The sequence below is a fragment of the Dermacentor albipictus genome, chromosome 2 (assembly GCF_038994185.2).
Source record: "Dermacentor albipictus isolate Rhodes 1998 colony chromosome 2, USDA_Dalb.pri_finalv2, whole genome shotgun sequence".
In the NCBI taxonomy this organism is placed as follows: Eukaryota; Metazoa; Arthropoda; class Arachnida; order Ixodida; family Ixodidae; genus Dermacentor; species Dermacentor albipictus.
Window position 1 is genome coordinate 111,694,869 of NC_091822.1, and position 19,055 is coordinate 111,713,923.

The 19,055-nt window shown below is 48.7% G+C and overlaps 1 protein-coding gene across 4 annotated transcripts in view; it reads left to right on the forward strand.

Annotated features, from left to right (window-relative positions):
• LOC139056050 (nose resistant to fluoxetine protein 6-like) overlaps positions 1–19,055 on the forward strand; it is an 81,612-nt gene that overhangs the window by 58,511 nt on the left and 4,046 nt on the right. For 2 of the 4 annotated variants that reach the window (XM_070533868.1, XM_070533870.1), the window contains one exon: positions 11,448–11,590. In XM_070533868.1, coding sequence (XP_070389969.1) covers positions 11,448–11,590 — 143 coding nt within the window. Of the gene's footprint in view, positions 1–11,447; positions 11,591–12,079; positions 12,155–19,055 lie in introns of all 4 variants that reach the window. The other 2 variants (XR_011512113.1, XM_070533869.1) reach the window with 2 other exon arrangements.

The window sequence follows — 19,055 nt, forward strand, 5'->3', positions numbered from 1 at the left end:
CTCGGCGGTCAGTCATCGTTCATCACGGCCACTCTGCGGAGCGTCTCTCTAATGGACGGTGCCTCGAGCCCTCCCCCGTTCACGAACCCGGGCGGTTCGTGACACTGGCGGCGAGTAGCCACGGATCGACCTACGCCGCCGCGAGTGGGAAATTTTCCGAGGCCAAAAAGTGGGACATTTTCCTGGCCAGCTGCGGTACCCGCGTCTCCAGTCTCCTGCTCGACCTTCTCAATCCAGCCACGTCGCATGGTAAAGCGTTGGGTGAGCTGCTCGCCATACTGCGCTCGCATTTCAACCCAGCACCGTCCACACTAATTTAGTGTTTCTGCTTCAGCAACCGGCGCCGCCGGGAAAGAGCGACTCTCGGGCAGTTGATTGCTATGCTACGAGGGTTAGCGAGTGCCTCCGTTTTCGGGGACCAGCTGGACTCGCTGCTCCAGGACCGTTTCGTCTGCGGCATAAACGGCCCCGCCATGCAGACGCGACTCCTGGAGCTTCCCGACCCCTCGCTGGACGAAGCCGTTAAGGCAGCGCTGGAAAAGGAAGCTGTCGCCAAGGACTCCGGCGAGATTGCCCGTGCGACAGGCTCACCGTCGGCGAAAGTGGCGGTCAACAAGTTGGCGACAAAGGGCAGTACCTGCGGTCGCTGTGGTAGTGCCCACTCCGCGTCACAGTGCCAGTTCTCTCAAGCACAATGCTTCACGTGCCGGAAAACGGAGCACCTGCACGGGTATGCCGAAGGGGGGGGGAGGAACAGCAAACAGAAGCAGCCTGGTTGAAGCGCAGGTACCACACAAGCTCGCGGCCAGGGTAGCTGTCGCAAGGTTACGCGGTGGGGGCATGCGGCAGCAGCCTCGAGTTATTCCGCGGCAAGGCTCTACATCATGGCCGAGGACCCACCGATTTTCGACATGTGGCACACAGGCCTTCTACCGTCGCATGTGCGCCGTACATGCTGACCGTCTAATTCTGCGGTTGCCCCATTTCTATGAAGCTGGGTCCAGGGGCCAGCGTGTCGGTCATGGCTGGGAAACTGTTCAAGCGTACCTTCCCCGTCGTGTCCGTCGAGACTTCGGGCGTGATGCTGCACAGCTACTCCGGGCAGCTCTTCCAGGTCCAGGGTCAGACACAGGTCAGCGTTCGCTTTGGCGACAGAGAGGCAATCCTTCCCCTTCAGTTAATCAAGGGGTCGTCGCTGACGCTGCTGGGCCGAAACTGGATTCATGCACTGGGCGTTCATCTGCCAGAGTACCAGGAAGCCAGCCTGCATGTGGCGAAAAACGTCGCCAGCTTTCTGACCGAGTTAAAGTCCCCGTTCCAGCCAGGGGTGGGCACATTCTCCGGCACGAAGACTGGCATCTACGTACCTGAGGGAGCTCGGCCACGTTTTTTCAAGCCTTGCCCCCTGCCGTTCGCCCTGAAGGACGGGATCACCCAGGAGCTGCAACGGTTACAGCGAGAGGGCATCCTGGTGCCCGTCAACAGCATCTGAACGAGCCGCTCCCATCGTACCAGTCCTCATTCGAGACTGCAGTGTCAGGATTTGCGGGGACTTCAAGGTTACCATCAACCGCGTTGCTACCGCCGACAAGTACCCGTTGCCCCGTATTGAAGAACTCTGGTCAGCATTGTACGGAGGACAGAAATTTGCCATGGTCGACCTCAGATATGCTTACCAATGCTGGTGCTCCAGGATGTTTCCCTGGAAGTATGTCACAATATCGACAACTTTGGGGCTCTACCAGCACACGCGCTGACTGTTTTGCACGGCCTCAGCCCCAGCCATATTTCACAAGGAGATGGATAACATCTTCAGGGGCATGAGGCACGTGGCATCGTACTTCGATGAAATCCTAGCTACTGACAGTGACGATGGGGACCTCCTGTAGAACCTGCACAACGTCCTGACACGACTGCAGGACGGCGGTCTCAAGCTCCAGCTGAAAAAGTGCATTATCCTGGCCCCCAGGGTTGAGTACTGGGGACATGTCATTTCTCAGGCTAACGTAGCCCCGGCTCCTCACAAAGTTGATGCTGTGCTCAAGGCGCCTAAGCCCCAGAACAAGAGGGAGCTTCAGAGCTATGTCGGCCTCATCAACTTCTTCACGAGTTTTCTGCCGAGCCTATTGAAGCATTTACAGCCGCTCCATCTTCTGGTTCGAGGTGATCAGCAATGACCCTGGAAGAAGGAGCAGGATCGGGCTTTCCAGTGCATCAAGGAGCTCATCACCAAGGCTCCATTGCTTGTACTCTTCAATCCTGCCATGCCTGTCATCCTGACGGCAGATGCGTCGTCATACGGAGTGGAGGCCGTCCTGGCACACTGGGACAAGGATGGCCAGGAATGCCCTGTGTCATTTGCTTCTCGTCAGCTTCATGCTGCAGAACAACGCTTAGCCAGCTGGAGAAGGAAGGCCTGGCCCTCATATTTGGTGTCGAACGCTTCCACCAGTATATCTGAGGCTGGAATTTCGAGACCGTCACGGACCACAAGCCGCTGTTGGAGCTGCTTGGGCCTGACAAGGCAGTCCCGGTGCAGGCATTACCTCGAGTGGTACGCTTGGCCTTGAGGCTGGCAGCTTACATTTACCAGCGTGTTTACCGTCCGGGAAATGACATGGGAACTGCTGATGCCCTGAGCCCCCTGCCTCTGCCAGAAATGCCTGATGGAGTGCGCATGCGGCAGCAGGCGTACCCAGAGGTACTTTTCTGATCTGCGCAAGCGACCAGCCGGGACCCAGTCCTGTCGCAGCTGGTTAAGGCGGTGTCCCGTGGGGAGGAATTGTTCTGCAGGCCTATAGCCACAAGGCCGGCGAGCTGAACTTGCAGCAGGGCTGCCTACTTTGAGGTCTCAGGGTGGTCACCCCACAAAGTATCCTGTCCAGGGTCCTGCAGTTGCTGCACGCGGGTCATCCTGGCGTAGAAAAGACCAAGATGGTGGCCCGGTTCATGGTTGGTCACCTGCACCAGGACATCGCTCATCTGCCAGGAGCATTAGCGAGCTTCACGTCATGTGGAAACCGCCCCCTGGCCGTTCCCACAACGACCCTGGTCCCGCTTGCATGAGTATTTTAATGGCCCTGCAAGGACCATGATGTCCTGGTGGCCGTGGACGCCTTCTCGAAGTGGGTGGAGGTTCTACCTGTCACCACTCAATCAGCACGCGCGGCCATTGCATCGATACGACAGGTCCTCACCGCCCAGGGGTTACCCGACGTCATCGTCTGCGGCAACGGTCCTGCTTTAGCCAGCACAGAGTACCTGACCTTTCGCCAGCACAGAGTACCTGGCAGTACAGAGCACCTGGCATTATCATCCGGCGTACAGAATCCGCCGGATGATATTGGCTTCATACCACCGCGCTTCAAACGGTGCAGCCGAGTGGGTGGTGCAAACCATGAAGGACAACCTCAAGAAGAGCCAGACTGGAGATTTTCGGACCCTGATTGACCAGATACTGTTTCAGTACTGGAACACGCCGCACGATGTCACTGGCCGTACACTCTGGGAGCTCTTGCTGGGGCGGATGGTCAAGACACCCTTGGACGTCTTGCATGCGGACCTCCGATCCACAGTGTTCCTTAAGCATCTGAAGCAGAAGTTGTCTGCTGACCCAGAGTGCCGTCCCGGGCCTTTGCCGGAGTCGGGAGCTGCAGTTTTCGCCAGGAACTTCCGTCCTGGCCCACGCTGGCACGCTGGACTGGCGGTGTCTCCTGCCAGCGTCTCATTGTTGCTGGTCCGCATGCCAGACGGGGCCACGTGGCACAGACACGCCGACCATGTTAGGCCTTGCCTCGGGACCTAGCTAGCACCCTCGACTGCCACTTCATAGTTTCAACCCGCAGGAAGACTAGCGGCAACACCAGTGGCTTCCAACGGAGCACCGCCCACCTTGGAAGCGGCATGCGTTGCCAGCTGTGCTGCGGCCGTTGGGCCGGTGTTAAGTCCGGCACCCCTCGCAAGGCCGCCCAGCGCGGGCCCTCCGGACGGAGCGAGGCTGGCTCACGCAGCACGCGGCGTTGCTACACCTGGCCCGTCAACACCGGTGCCCAGGCGGAGTACTCGACCGCGGAGGCCAGCGGACTGTTATTCGCCTGGGTAGCAGGCACCGTCGATCCGCCTTGGACGGAGGCTGAGACTCATACTTCGAACTTGGATGCTTTTTTATTGTTAACAAACAAACTAGGGCTAAGGCGGTGTAACAAGGAAGTGATGCCCTCTCGGGCATAATCTTCGTTGGCCCGCCAGGCTCGGTGGCCTGCCAGACTAGGTAGGCAACATTGGCCACCGCATCAATAAGCACCGCTGCTCGGCGATCAGTCCCCGTTCATCACGACCACGGTGCGGAGCGTCTGTCTAACGGAGGGTGCTTCGAGCCCTACCTCGTTCACGAACCGGGGCGGATCGTGACAGGAGCTTTACCGTGCAGCGAGAAAGTCCCTAACTTCTGCAATGGGAGAAGAACGCGAACAGTTTTGCGTCCGTGCTTGGAAGAAAATTCCCACATAATGAATCTTCTCCTTTGGACAAAATTTAACAGGAACGTCAACAGTAAGAACATTCGCGCATTCCCCATTCCCAATTAGCAATTTCTGCGCTTTGTCCTGTCGTATTTCTTGTGTCCGTTGTTTTGCGCTATCAAAGTAATTACGGTTAGCAGTAAGTTCGCCAAATGTAGATTATGAGTGAGTTTATTCTGCTGTCTTTTTCTATATTTTTTTATTGCGAGAAAACGGAAGTGCTGTTTTCAGTAAAAATGAAAAAGAAAAGCACGATTGTGCTGTTCTTTATCGGAATGTTTACTCCACTGTATTAAGAGGCGGCAAAGTGTGACAGATTTACAAATTGGGTAAAATAAATGCGAACTTAAAAATATTTATCTTTCTTTCACCAGCGCTTTTCCTCTTTAATTTCATGTTACAGTTTTAATCAATAAAGTTGGTCAAACAAATTGATTGCGGCTTTGCAGTGCCTTCCAAGCACTCCCACTCAGAACATTTGTGGCTTTGACGGGTGTGACTATTATTACTCACCCTTCTTGGCACTATGTAGCATTACTAACCTCTCTGAAAAATACAAGACAACAAAAGAACACTAAATAACAACATGGTCTGGCAGAACACGAGAATATGTTTCTTGCCATAATCGAATGTCGTATTAAGAACTCTGCTCAGGAGTACGGATAGCATGAATTCACAGAAGGGGAGCTACAAGAGAAAGTGTGTGGGTACCGAATGATGCGCAGCCGTGAAGAATACCTTCTACAATTTCAACACAGTCGCAAGAATTGCACGTAGTACTGCGAATCATTTTGTCTGTAGCTAACCACAAGTCGGCGTACCCTTCATAAGGTGATAAGCATTAAAAAAACTATATTAGCGCCTTGTGACGTCATAGTCCCTTCATAGTGGGTGCCCTGAGTCGCATTTTGCAGTCATTAACGTATCTCAACTTTTCCATTTCTCTTTCCTTCATAAGAAAATATTTGATAACATTTGAGAACGCATCACACTATTCCTGTTTTTTTTATTTTACAAAAAGAGACTATGTCGGACTTTGGAAAGAATTGCTACGCTTCTACTAGGAGTCATCTGGGGTTCGTACTTGCGCGAGAAATTACAGTTGAATTTATTCTATTTGAACTCTACTGTTGGCGCTAAATCCTTGGCGTCACAGAATAGGAGCGAAGCGGCAGATGGTTCTGGCTGCAGGTACAGCGCGATCGAACGTAATCTGGAAATGCTTGCACCAAGGCTTAACGCACTGCAGGTAGTTTGCGTTTTTCGGTGTAGCGGCGCGTTAAGGAGCTCGTGTCGCCGAAAAGCTGGTGTCGTCGGCGTCGGTGGCGTTGGCCGCGAGTGAAAATCCCGGTAGCCAATTCATAAATGAAAACAACTTGCAAGATGGGCTGGGTGGGAATAGAACCAGGGTCTCTTGAGTGTGAGACGCAGACGCTACCACTCAGCCATGAGTTCTATGGTTCAAAGCGCGACAAAAGCGCCTCTAGTGAATCCGGTGTTGCCTTATAAACGTGCCGTAGAAAGTTATCCTGTGGTGTACATCGGGAATTATGAGCGTGTAAATTACAGAAGTCGCAGTTAAATGAGTAGCGAAGTACGTTTCCGCTACATTTATTCTGCGCTTGGCTCACACGCACAGCCAACTTGCGGCAAACACAGAAGACCCCCTCCTCGTAATGTACGGTGCTGCCCCGAAAGGTGGTGCGCCACTCGCCCGCTTCTCCCCTTCATCTCGTTTGAGCGCAGTGGGGCGCTGCGGGGACCGGTGCGAGGAAGCCTCAATACCCTTCTATTTAATAAGCTTTCTCGCTCTTTCCCCTTCCAACTTACAGCATGCGTCACTAGAACCCTCATGTTTAGACGACGCGGCTCCTCTTTCCGCTCACAGCGCGATTTCTAGGTGCAGCCTCCGATGCGGGACGCCTCTGACGTGATGCGGGACGCCTCAACGCTGCGCTGCTCGGCGCTCACCGCGTGATTGGTGGGTGCAATGTCCGATGCGGGGCGCATCGTAAGTTGTGCTGTGGACTTAGATGTGTTGTATATGTAAACTATGTTTTTGTGTGACTCAAGAGCATCCCGAGCGAATGAGTGGGTGGTGCGAACGTGGTGCGATAGCGCTATTGCGTTCCACTATTGAAGGCGGAGCTTAAGCGTCCTCCAATTTTTTTTGGCGGGTTGAGAAAGCATTTTGGAATAACTATTCATGTCCAATACTATGTCTGAAGCATTTATCCTTAGCTGGTGCACGTAGTAGATGGAGAAAGTCTCAGTCTCGGCGCATCTACGTGTTAAAAAATGGCGGCGAAAACCCATCTTTCTCGTACAATTCCACATGCTGGCGAGGCATGTTATTGCGAGGTAACATCAGAGCAAAAGTGCCAGTGGTCATTGTCACGATCCTCATCACCACAGGCACTGCGAAACATTACTACGACCGCAAAGTGCAGAGATATACCCGAAGTGTGCGATCACAACTGTCCCACACCTAGGAAACTTATCCAATGCCTGCATACTTTCTAATCGGATCGCACCATAAACCCTCTTCTGTTCTATGAACATTTCTACTAACTGAAGTTTTTAATAAAGTGTAGAGATACTCCCTGTATTTAGAGCGTACAGCCGTGCTACGGCATGAGTGATTCTGTGCGACAATAGTCATAGCTCTAGAACGAGTGATATATTCCAATAATACTTCGGCTTATGTGCGAAAAAAACGGGGATCTGTGAGTATAGGTATAATTATTTTCCGTGGGATTCAGCAAGACAACACCACATTCTTAGCGCTCTTCAAACGGTATAAGCTAAGCTTTTCTGATCTTTTTTATCATGCCCAAATGATACGAGCAGCTCCTGCCGCGTTAGTTCAGTTACTGTGGCATTCTCCTGCTAAGTACAAGGCCACGCGGTCCATTCCCCATCGCAACGGCCGTATTCCAATCAGGCGGAATCCAAGAACGCTCTCGTACACTTACATTTAGGCGCACTTCAACGAACAACAGGTGGTCGATATGAACCAGTTTCCCGCTACAGCGTCTATCCATAGCAAATGGATGTTACCTGTTTAACTTGATTTATTTGTTTTCACAGTTCCAGTGATATAGCTGTTGGGATTCACGATGCGCGTGCCTATTGCGTAATAATTGGAACCATCTCTCCAGATGTACAGCATAGGGTGTGGTGTTTCGTCCCACGTTATTTTTTTTCTTTGCGGCTCTATACGGTAGCTGCTTTTTACCTTGGCGCGCGTGCTCGTCAAGTTCAAAGGCGGTTGCATTTCTGTGGTCACTGAATGTCCTCGCATGATAAGTCTCCAACTCGCAAAGCGAGCTAATTCTTCCGGTTTTTGCATGCGGAGGCGATCAAGAAAAGAACTGTTCTTGCAGAGCCCATCTCAAGATGAATGACGACGTTAAGGCGATTAGCATTGAAGCAATGTAGGGACGCGGGATATTGCCGTCAGAGACGCGTTATGCATGATTCATGTCATGCCCCTCTCTGGCGCTTGCCACTATAGCGACGGCACCACGAGGCCGGCCCGTGGCACGCATGTGAATATAATTTCCCCAGAGAAGATTGGTTTATTATGCATGACGCGTCTTCGATTCCCCCCGACACGGGATATGTTATTAAATGTTTTTTTTTGTCATTCAAGAGGCGGCCTATGCACGCAGTGGCACATACACAGTGATTTCGAGTTGGAGACAAAGATGTTTACTGAAGAGCGGGGCGTACCCCGTGGTACATGGTAAGGGAACAAATTGGGCGCGAAATAGGTTCATTCAAGAGCGGCACCTAAATAGTGGGCCACACCCAGTAAGTAAATTTAGAGTGAGCGAGGTTCATTAAAAAGCGGCGCATAGCCGGTGACCCAACTTGGTCCGACGGTTGGTTTCTGTCCCTGTTTTCTTAGCACAGCGGCACGGTGATGTAGGCATCGACCAGGTATAGAATGCCCAGGGGCCCATGTTAGCAGCACCACGGTTGGATTGAAAAGAAGATAGTCCCCAGGAAATGCGTGAAGTTCCCCAAAAGATGCTAATTGCACCAAAAATATATTTCGCGGAACCCCTCTCACGATGACTCTCGACAGCGATGCGTTAGCATTGAATAACATAGGGACACAACGTATTGTCACCATCGAAACGAACTGTGTATGACGAGTGTACTGAGACGGGCCTCCTCTTTCGCGTTTTCTAAGAACGCTGTCAGCCATGTATAGCGGCCGCCGCGAAACCTGCTCATGGCACGCGAAATCCATGACGCACTGGTCTCCTCCCTCTAGCTTCTTTCTGGACTTGACTCGCCATCTACTGAGGCTGCTGAGAAACCGGCGCGTGCCCTCCGAGACTACAAGCGTGGTGCGCCTGTGCCTGCGAACACTGAGAGTCGTTCCTTCACTTGTTGAATACTCAATAATACTTGAGTACTCAGTGATCCAAGTTGGCCAGAGATTCATTGAAAAGCGCACATACCCAGTGCATTCTTGGCGCAGCTCGCCAAAGCACTGGCGGGAAAGGCGTTCATTGAAAGTGCTAGATACCCGTTGTAATTGTGGCGCAGCTTGCTAATGCGTTTGCTTGCTGTACTTGAGAAACACTGGTGACGTGGGCTCGATTTAAATTTAAGGGATCTCTTTTGTCATTAGATAGCTATCAAATTGCGCCATGAGGGTGCGCACTCGGCACAGAATCACATTTCACAGCGTGGCAGCGCGTCTCACGACAGGGCAGTTAGTAGACGGGAGTGCTCACTTGCGTAAACGTACGGAAACATGCTGTTTCATCTGGGAGATAAAAATAAAGCGCTTGTTGCTTACAGTCAAGCCAATCCAAACGTCCAAATCGGATCCATGTCCAGGTTATGGCACAGTAGCTGCTATTTTGGAAACAACCAAGAGTCACGCGCTATCCGGAACAAACTAGAACTACGAGAGCAGCACTTGAGGTCCCTCACAAACTCGCCCGCGAATGGGGTACATGTGTACTCTGGGGCCTTGTATGCATCACGTACGGTTCGTGTTGCGTTCCGCACATGCTCGTCATGCAGAACGTAGCACTCTTGCAGAGGCAGCAGCGTTGCTTATGCACCGCACGCAGTGCTAAAAGTGTCTACTGTAGAGTGGCACATTCCCTGTGACACATACCTAGTTCCTGAAGTTGGGGTCAAACACCTTCACTGAAAAACGCACAGACTTCGAGACACAAATTGGTATCAACATGTTCGCTGAAGATCAGCAAAAACCGAGTTGCACATATCGAATGCTTTAAGTCGGCGTCAAAGAGTTTCTTTGAACAGTGGTACCCACTCATTTGCGCATTCACAGTGACTGATGTCGGCGTGAGAGATGTTCGTTGAATAGCGTTGAACACAATGCCACACATTCAGTAATCGAAGTTGGCCCGATGATTGGTTTTCAACTCTGTTCCCTCAGCGCAGAAGTCCGATGCACCATCCATTATACCGCGGACTAGCCTTCGGCTCCCCCCAATCAAGTTTCCCAGGACACTCCAATAAATTTTTTGTCACTGTCATGCATTTACCAAGGTATGCGGGAAAACGGCTCGTTTGAAGCATAGATACAATCATAGCTCCCGGAAAGTACCTGAAATGGCGAAAGTATACTACCGCTTTAGAAAGCTCTTGCGTCAAGACACGACGCAAGGGGAGAAACACCTTTCATTTTGAATGCAATGTGGGTACGTTGGTGCCCGATCTGTTTTCCATCCAAATTGGATCACTGAGTAGTCCGTGTTATATAGGTTAGGGCATTGCGCTGCTGTGATGAGGGAACCGGATTCGAAGCCAGTTGCTGGTTCAAGTTGTGTCACGGATATGTGACATTGCGTAGGTGCCCTTGATGAGGTAACCCATTTCATGCCAACTTGTGTTGAAGGGTATCCGATACTGCTTATCTGGCGCTGTTTAATTAACCTCTTTCTCCCCAACTTTGATCACGGCGTATGTGAACCTAGGTTTGTGCCACACTTCACTGAACCTCTTTGATCTCAATTTAGGTGAATGACTATATGCATTTGCGTATGAGGCGCTCTTCAGTGAACGCCGTTACCACAAACGTGGGTCATTGTGTGGGTGCCATACTTGAGCGAACTTCTTTGGCACTAACTTGGGGCCCTGAGTGCGTCGCTGGGGGACTTGGGTTACTTGGGTCACAAGCTGGTCATCGCTGCAAGCATCTGTGGAAGCTGTGGGAGATGAGGCAGTATCATCTACTAGTGTAGCGGAACCGATTGAGACATCGCCGTAAATTGGATGGATGTGTATAGCAGGCATGCAATGTGTATATGTGCAAATGAAGAGAAAGTGTAGATAGAAGGCAGCTGGAGCACGTAAAGATGGACAATCTGCAATTGAAGATATCGCACAATCGTGTCTACGCCTCGTTAGTTTGACCATCACCAGAATTTATCAGGTATAATGTTTAATGAAACAGTTAGCATAAGAAAGGATGCTAATCTTATTACAGTCGCTAATGATCTCCCGAGGTTGAACGCACTACACATTTTTAGTCGTCTTCTTGGTGTCGCTCTGTAAGCAGTGATTCATAATATCGCTACTTGTGATGCTTCTTCACAACGGGTACTGCGACCGGTACGATCGTATTTCCCTCTTCTTACCTATTTATATCCCCCTCCTCTTCCTCAAGGCACTGAGACATGCTTTCGAAATAGGTGCAGAAAAGAGCACTTCATCTCTACAATCACTCTCTCTGTCAACTTTTGCTTTTGGAGTACATGTATCCAAAATTCAAATCAATTACAATAGGCGCTCATATGTGCCCATATCACCGAAATAGGACTTCCTAAAAGCATATGGCGACCATTTATGTCCCTTCGAAGCCTGGCTAAGCTCATAAGTTGAGGCCATAGGGAAAAAAGAGAATTCACTCGATGTTTGTCTCTGCAGGGGCTCTATCGAAGCTGCTATCCTGGAACGCTTACGTGCCGCTGAGCAAGCTCTCCTTCGGCGTCTACCTCATCCACGTGCCTTTCCTCCAACTCTTGTTCCACGCGTCAAGGGAACGAACGTTCTGGTCGGTGTTCAATCAGGTAAGTTACAAAGTAACTGGCTTACCAGAATTACTTAGAGGGGGAAAACGAGCAATGCCTGACGAAGGCAAGTGCTGATGTCGAAACGCTGGTTCTGACCTGAAGCTTTGTATTTTCTCGCACTGTCGATGGCTTCAAGTCATCATCATCATCAGCCTGGTTACGCCCACTGCAGGGCAAAGGCCTCTCCCATACTTCTCCAACAACCCCGGTCATGTACTAATTGTGGCCATGCTGTGCCTGCAAACTTCTTAATCTCATCCGCCCACCTAACTTTCTGCTGCCCCTTGCTACGCTTCCCTTCCCTTGGGATCCAGTCCGTAACCCTTAATGACCATCGGTTATCTTCCCTCCTCATTACATGTCCTGCAAATGCCCATTTCTTTTTATTGATTTCACTTAAGATGTCATTAACTCGCGTTAGTTCCCTCACCCGATCTGCTCTTTTCTTATCCCTTAACGTTACACCTATCATTCTTCTTTCCACAGCTCGTTGCGTCGTCCTCAATTTGAGTAGAACCCTTTTCGTAAGCCTCCAGGTTTCTGCCCCGTAGGTGAGTACTGGTAAGACACAGCTATTATATACTTTTCTCTTGAGGGATAATGGCAACCTGCTGTTCAGGATCTGAGAATGCCTGCCAAATGCACCCCAGCCCATTCTTATTCTTCTGATTATTTCCGTCTCATGATCCGGATCCGCCGTAACAACCTGCCCTAAGTAGATGTATTACCTTACGACTTCCAGTGCCTCGCTGCCTATTGTATATTACTGTTCTCGTCCGAGACTGTTATGCATTACTTTAGTTTTCTGCAGATTAATTTTTAGACCCACTCTTCTGCTTTGCCTCTCCAGGTCAGTGAGCATGCATTGTAATTGGTCCCCTGAGTTACTAAGCAAGGCAATATCATCAGCGAATCGCAAGTTACTAAGGTATTCTCCATTAACTTTTATCCCCAATTCTTCCCAATTCAGGTCTCTGAATACCTCCTGTAAACACGCTGTGAATAGCATTGGAGATATCGTATCTCCCTGCCTGACGCCTTTCTTTATTGGGATTTTGTTGCTTGCTTTATGGAGGACTATGGTGGCTGTGGAGCCGCTATAGATATCTTTCAGTATTTTTACATATGGCTCGTCTACACCCTGATTCCGTAATGCCTCCATGACTGCTGAGGTTTCGACAGAATCAAACGCTTTCTCGTAATCAATGAAAGCTATATATAAGGGTTGGTTATATTCCGCACATTTCTGTATCACCTGATTGATAGTGTGAATATGATCTATTGTGGAGTAGCCTTTACGGAATCCTGCCTGGTCCTTTGCTTGACAGAAGTCTAAGGTGCTCCTGATTCTATTTGCGATTACCTTAGTAAATAGTTTGTACGCAACGGACAGTAAGTTGATCGGTCTATAATTTTTCAAGTCTTTGGCATCCCCTTTCTTATGGATTAGGATTATGTTAGCGTTCTTCCAAGATTCCGGTACGCTCGAGGTCATGAGGCATTGCGTGTACAGGGTGGCCAGTTTCTCTTGAACAATCTGTCCACCATCCTTCAACAAATCTGCTGTTACCTGATCCTCCCCAGCTGCCTTCCCCCATTTCGAATTCGTCTAGACTATTGTCTCTTCCATTATCGTCGTGGGTGCCACTGGTACTGTATAACTCTCTGTAGAACTCCTCAGCCACTTGAACTATCTCATCCGTATTAGTAATGATATTGCCGGCTTTGTCTCTTAACGCATACATCTGATTCTTGCCAATTCCTAGTTTCTTCTTCACTCTTTTTAGGCTTCCTCCGTTCCTGAGAGCATGTTCAATTCTATCCATATTATACTTCCTTATTTCGGCTGTCTTATGCTTGTTGATTAACTTCGAAAGTTCTGCCAGTTCTATTCTAGCTGCAGGGTAAGATGCTTTCATACATTGGCGTTTCTTGATCAGATCTTTCGTCTCCTGCGATAGTTTGCTGGTATCCGGCCTAACGGAGTTACCACCGACTTCCAGTGCACACTCCTGAATGATGCCCACAATATTGTCGTTCACTGCTTCAACACTAAGGTCCTCTTCCTGAGTTAAAGCCGAATACCTGTTCTGCAGCTTGAAGGCCTCAAGTTTGCATTTCTTTCTTCTCGCCGCCGTAGTTCAGTGGCTATGACGTTGCGTTGCTCAGCACGCGGGCGCAGGTGCCACAATCGGCCAAGGCGGCCGCTTTTAAATGGGAGCGATGTGCAAGGAAAACTCATGTTGCGTGCAATTGGTGCGCAGTAAAGAACACAAGGCTGTGAAAATTTATTAGGTGTCGTCCAATACGGCGCGCCTTATAACCAGGTTGTGGTTTCGAAACGTAAAATCTCCCAAGTAAATTTTTTATCCATCTTCATGTGAAACTTCTATCTGGTTTAGATTTCTGACCGCAATGCTTTATAACCCCCTTTGAACAGCACCACTCCTCATAGTGCGGATTCTTTCATCATAAATACCCCTCACGCACATGATCACTAAACGCTTGGTGGAGGCTCTGTGCAAGCATATCTAGGGCTCAATTCATGCGAAGGAACAGTTTTATTCCTCGTGCCCTAAGGAAGCGACTAAGAACGATAATCTTTAAGCTTTCAAGAAAATCTATCGATGTTCAGTGCGACCTGAGTTGTGACACAAGTGTATACGATGACACTTAAAACAAGAACTGCTCATGCGCGAAGGTTTCGAAAGGAAACGATGTCATGGAGCGCGTTACATGTAAAGAAAGAATAGCGGCAATAAAAATTTGATCAACTACTTGAAAAATACCTATCTCCAACAGCCCGCAGGAGCGTCTGCGTCAGCAGGCGTTTGGTGTGTTGCGACACGACAGACCCGAGCACATGAGGGTTTGACTCTCCCGCTAGTAGCCGTGCGCGGGTTAACCGTGTTCGTGGAAAGGGGGATCCTGGGGGTTGAGCCCACGGTTGGTATTCGGACCTTTAAGGCATCCGGGTGTAGGCAACACACCTCTTTGGCCTCTGCTTTGCGTAGACGGTACCCCAGGACTTACCCACCCTGGGGAAACTGGCAGTTGCCTTTACTGTGTCTATCTCCTCAGATCTTCGTGTTTCTCCTTCTTTTTTACCTTTCCTGTCTTCTTCTTCTCTTCCATTTACTTGATTTCTCCTTGGCGGCAAGGGTTAACCTGGTTTGGCTATCCTGCCTTGGGTACATCATATTTGGTTACAGTGACGGCGTACGGCTGGCGTCGTGCAGACTTTTACACAAGCTCAAACACGTCCCCTTGTTGGGCTCCGTTGTGGGCGGTCGGCGCTGTTGCCGAACAAATACATGTTCTTATGGCAGCGTAAACTTCTGTCGTCTATAATCGGTGTCTGAAACGATGCCGCACTGAAGCACCGTTGCAGTTCACTTTACGGAGCAACCCCCCATAATTTCCCATGTACTATGTAGTCCACAGTGAAAACAACATACCAGTAAGAAAGCTCTCCCCATTCCTGGTGGCCAAGTGCCTGAAAGATAAAATCGGAGAAGCCTCAAAAATGCCTAGCGGGGATCTCCTCCTAGAACTAAATGACAAAGATCAGGCGCAAAAGCTCTTGGAACTTACTAGCTTTCGCGACGCGACAGTGACAACTTTACCACACAAAACACTAAATACAAGGCGAGGTGTATTTTATTTATTTATTTGATAAATACTGCCAGCCTTCAGAGAGGGCCGTGGGCAGGAGTGGACAGTACATATGAAGAAATGACCAAAAATAAGAAGACAAGAACACATTACACAAGGCTCGCACCACGCACTGAAAATCAGCCAAAGACCGATAGTTTGCACGTCGCTTGCATACGAACTGGTGCTACAGATATTAAATTGTGCGCTGATATATTGACAGAGTGCTTGACAAGAAAAAATTAGACCCTTCAAGCTACGCATGCGCGTCGCACGATATGAGAAACTGCTGTAATTCATCACTAATCGAATATGTGTGTGAGTAGTATGTGTAATATCACAGGAAGACTTTATTGGCCTGATCGATGAGGACCTACTGGAAGGCTTCCAGTAGCAAAATGTTACCAAAGTGCAAAGAATTGTCATCCGCAGAAACGACCGAGAAATCCCAACAAAACATTTCATACTTACATTTGGAACAAGTGTAATGCATACCTCGCTGGATGCAGAGTACGTAAAAGTAAACGTCAGACCATATATATCGAACCCCAGACAACGTTTCCGGTGCCAAAACGTTCGGACATGCTTCACATGCATGCCGAGGCCAAAGAACCTGTGCTAACTGCAGCTCCAGTGATCAGCAATCTGACAACTGCACTTCTCCACATTTCATTAACTGCAAAGGAGACCATCCAACTTACTAGTGGTCTTGCTCTTGCTGGAAAAAGGAAAAAAAGGTAATTGCACTAACCGTGAAAGAAAACATCTCGTTCTTTGGAACCAGAAAGCGACTATCGTACCTTTTACAACGTAGTTACGCCGCTGTGACAAAGGTGGGGGCAGCGTCACAGAGGCCTCAGAAGTCCTCCGAGCCCGCGCACAGTGGTCCCGTAGTGACTCCTCCCGCCCCCGTGGTGGAAACAGCTGGTGCTGCTCCATCTTCTTCGAATGGCCTGTCGATACCAGTTCCTAAGGGGCCTCAAGTTGAACGAACCCCAAGGCCCGAGACCTGTTTCGGCACCCAACTCTCGGTCCTCCAGCGCTTCACAGAGAGCTAGAGGTCGACCCAATAACCGCGGTGTAATCGACGCCAAAAGACAAGCGCTCTCTGGAGCGCGGAAAGAGGGACCAAGTCCTTATAACCACTCTGAATAAGAAAGCGATAACCTAAATATTATCTATCCTTTGTATCAGCCTTCTTTAGATTTATGTCACCTAACATCTTTCCCATCTCCTATTCACTCGTAATGCCATTTTTAGCTGACAATTTCATTTATTATCCACTGGAATTCTAGAGGTCTCTTACATTACTTAGGTAACATCAAAGACATGTTATTTAACTTCTCTCCTGTGGCCTTATACTTACAGGAAAGATACCTAGGCGAAAAACACAAAAATATTTTAAAAGGTTTCACTGCTGTGCGGCACGACCGTACTCAGACGAACCCGCTTTCGGCTTGTGTAGTCATTGTTCTGCAGGGCGGTATTGCAGCTAGAGAAGTTCCCATGAACAGTTACATAGAAGCCGTTGCTTTCACCGTTTTAGCTCACAAAACCATCACCAATTGTTCACAGTGTATTCGACCTCATACAAATTTTACTACTAAACACTTAGAAAATTTAACAGGTCAGTTTCCGAAGCCATTTGTTTTTTCAGGGGATTTTAAGGCTCACTGTACTCTTTGGGGCAGTGTCAAAACTGACCAAACAGGGCAGGTGGTTGAATATTTTGTTCTGTCAAATGATATCTGCCTTTTAAATTCAGGTGCACCAACTTACTTTTCACTGACTTCCCGTACTTTAGTTCGTAAGATTTAGCTTTTTGCTCACCATCTATTTTTGTGATCTTAAATGGGAAGCCCTCGACACGCCATATGGTGTGATCACTTGCCCACAGTCATCAAATTTTGATCACCACCACCAACCTTGGTCTTTAGGCCACGCCGGTGAAAATTACAGCTCGCTGACTGGCCGGTTTTTATGAAGAACGCGAAACTGGAAGTTGTCTTTTTGCCAGAACTAAGCATTGACGAACTTGACATAAAAATCACTGAGGTCATAATGTCAGCGGCAGAAAAAGCAATACCCGAGTCATCCAGTATTGTTCGCAAAAACCTAAATCCGTGTTGGACAAACGATGTACCGAATCCAAAAAAAGAAGAAAATACGGCCTGGGGAATCCTACGAACTACCCCACTTACAGCAACCTTCTAAATTTCAAACAACCCAAAGCCAAAGCACGATTTATTCTAAGATAGGCGGAGAAACTAGCATGGTAAAAATACATGTCTTCAATCAGTAGTACAGTGAAATCAAAATGATTGTGGTACCAGGTTAGGAAATTTAAATGAGGGTACTCGTCATATACAATACCAATACTTACATGTCCAGGCACAGAAACGACACTACAGGATGAGGCTAACTTATTAGGCCAACACTTTTACAACATCTTCAGCACAGCTGACTACTCAAATGCAGCTTGAAAGAGCGTAGGTTAGAGCGTGTCGGTATTCCATGACTAAGATTTTTGGGCGCATGAAAAGGGACGAGAGACAGTGGCAGGACGCGGACACAGCGCTAGGACATAACGCTGTGTCCGCGTCTTGCCACTGTCTCTTGTCCCTTATAAAGAGAGTCAGCTGACAAACAGAGGCTGCCCACTATTGGGCCTTCAAACGAAATTGATAATAACCGCCTCACAATGCAAGAATTGAAGAGAGTTCTCTCTGCCAGTAAAAAAAAAAAAGAACGGCAACAGATCTTGACTGTGTCCACTACACATTGCTGGCACACCTATCTCAAGCATCAGTAAAAACACAGTATATAGGTATCCGGAGTAATGCCTACAGATTGGAAAAATGCAGCCGTAGTGCGTTTTTGAAATCAGGTAAACCTGTAACATCCCCAAGCAGCTGCAGATCCATTGCATTAACAAGTTGTCTAGCCAAATCCTTCGAGAGGGCTGCTCGACAACTGACCGATTCGTACGACTAGAACACCAAATACGTAGCGCGTTTCTACACAAACAACACTGTCTTGCACTTTTATTTTCAATTTAGAAAAAGCATATGATACCACGCAGCGGTATGGAAGTTTAAAAGACCTGGATGGACTGGGTGTTCGTGGCAGAATGATAAACTGTCTATCTGATTTTATGGCAAATAGAACATTTCAGGTGCGTCTCGGCACAATACTTTCACGCACATTTACACAGGAAAATGGCGTTCCGCAGGGTTGAGTTTTGAGCACGACAATCTTTATAGTCAAAATGAACTCTGTTAATAAGATTGTCCCATCCTCTGAAATGCACTCAATATATGTCGACTATTTCAAGTGGCTTGCCGCGCCTCAATTCGACCCATATGCGAAAGACAACTACAAACACCGATAAATAATTTCAAACAATGCGCTGACGAAAATGCATTCCGTTTTCCAATGGACGAAACTGTTACAGTTCTCTTCTCCCAATAGTAAGGGTTACACTGCAATTCAGTTCTCACATTGGATGGTACAACGTTGGCGCTGAAAGACAAATTTTTAGGCGGAACTTTTGATACAAAGCTGAACTTCCTGGCCCACATTAACACAACTAAAATGAGATAAAATATAGCACTAAATATTCTCAAGGTGTTATCGCACATGCACTGGGGATCTGACCGAACTTGTCTACTACGTATATACCGGTCCCTTGTTCGGAGCATTCTCGACTATGGTAGTGCAGTTTACGGTGCATCTAGGCAGCAATACATCAAGCGACTTGATCCAGTTCATAATCTGGGCCTACGATTGCCGAGCGGTGTCTACAGAA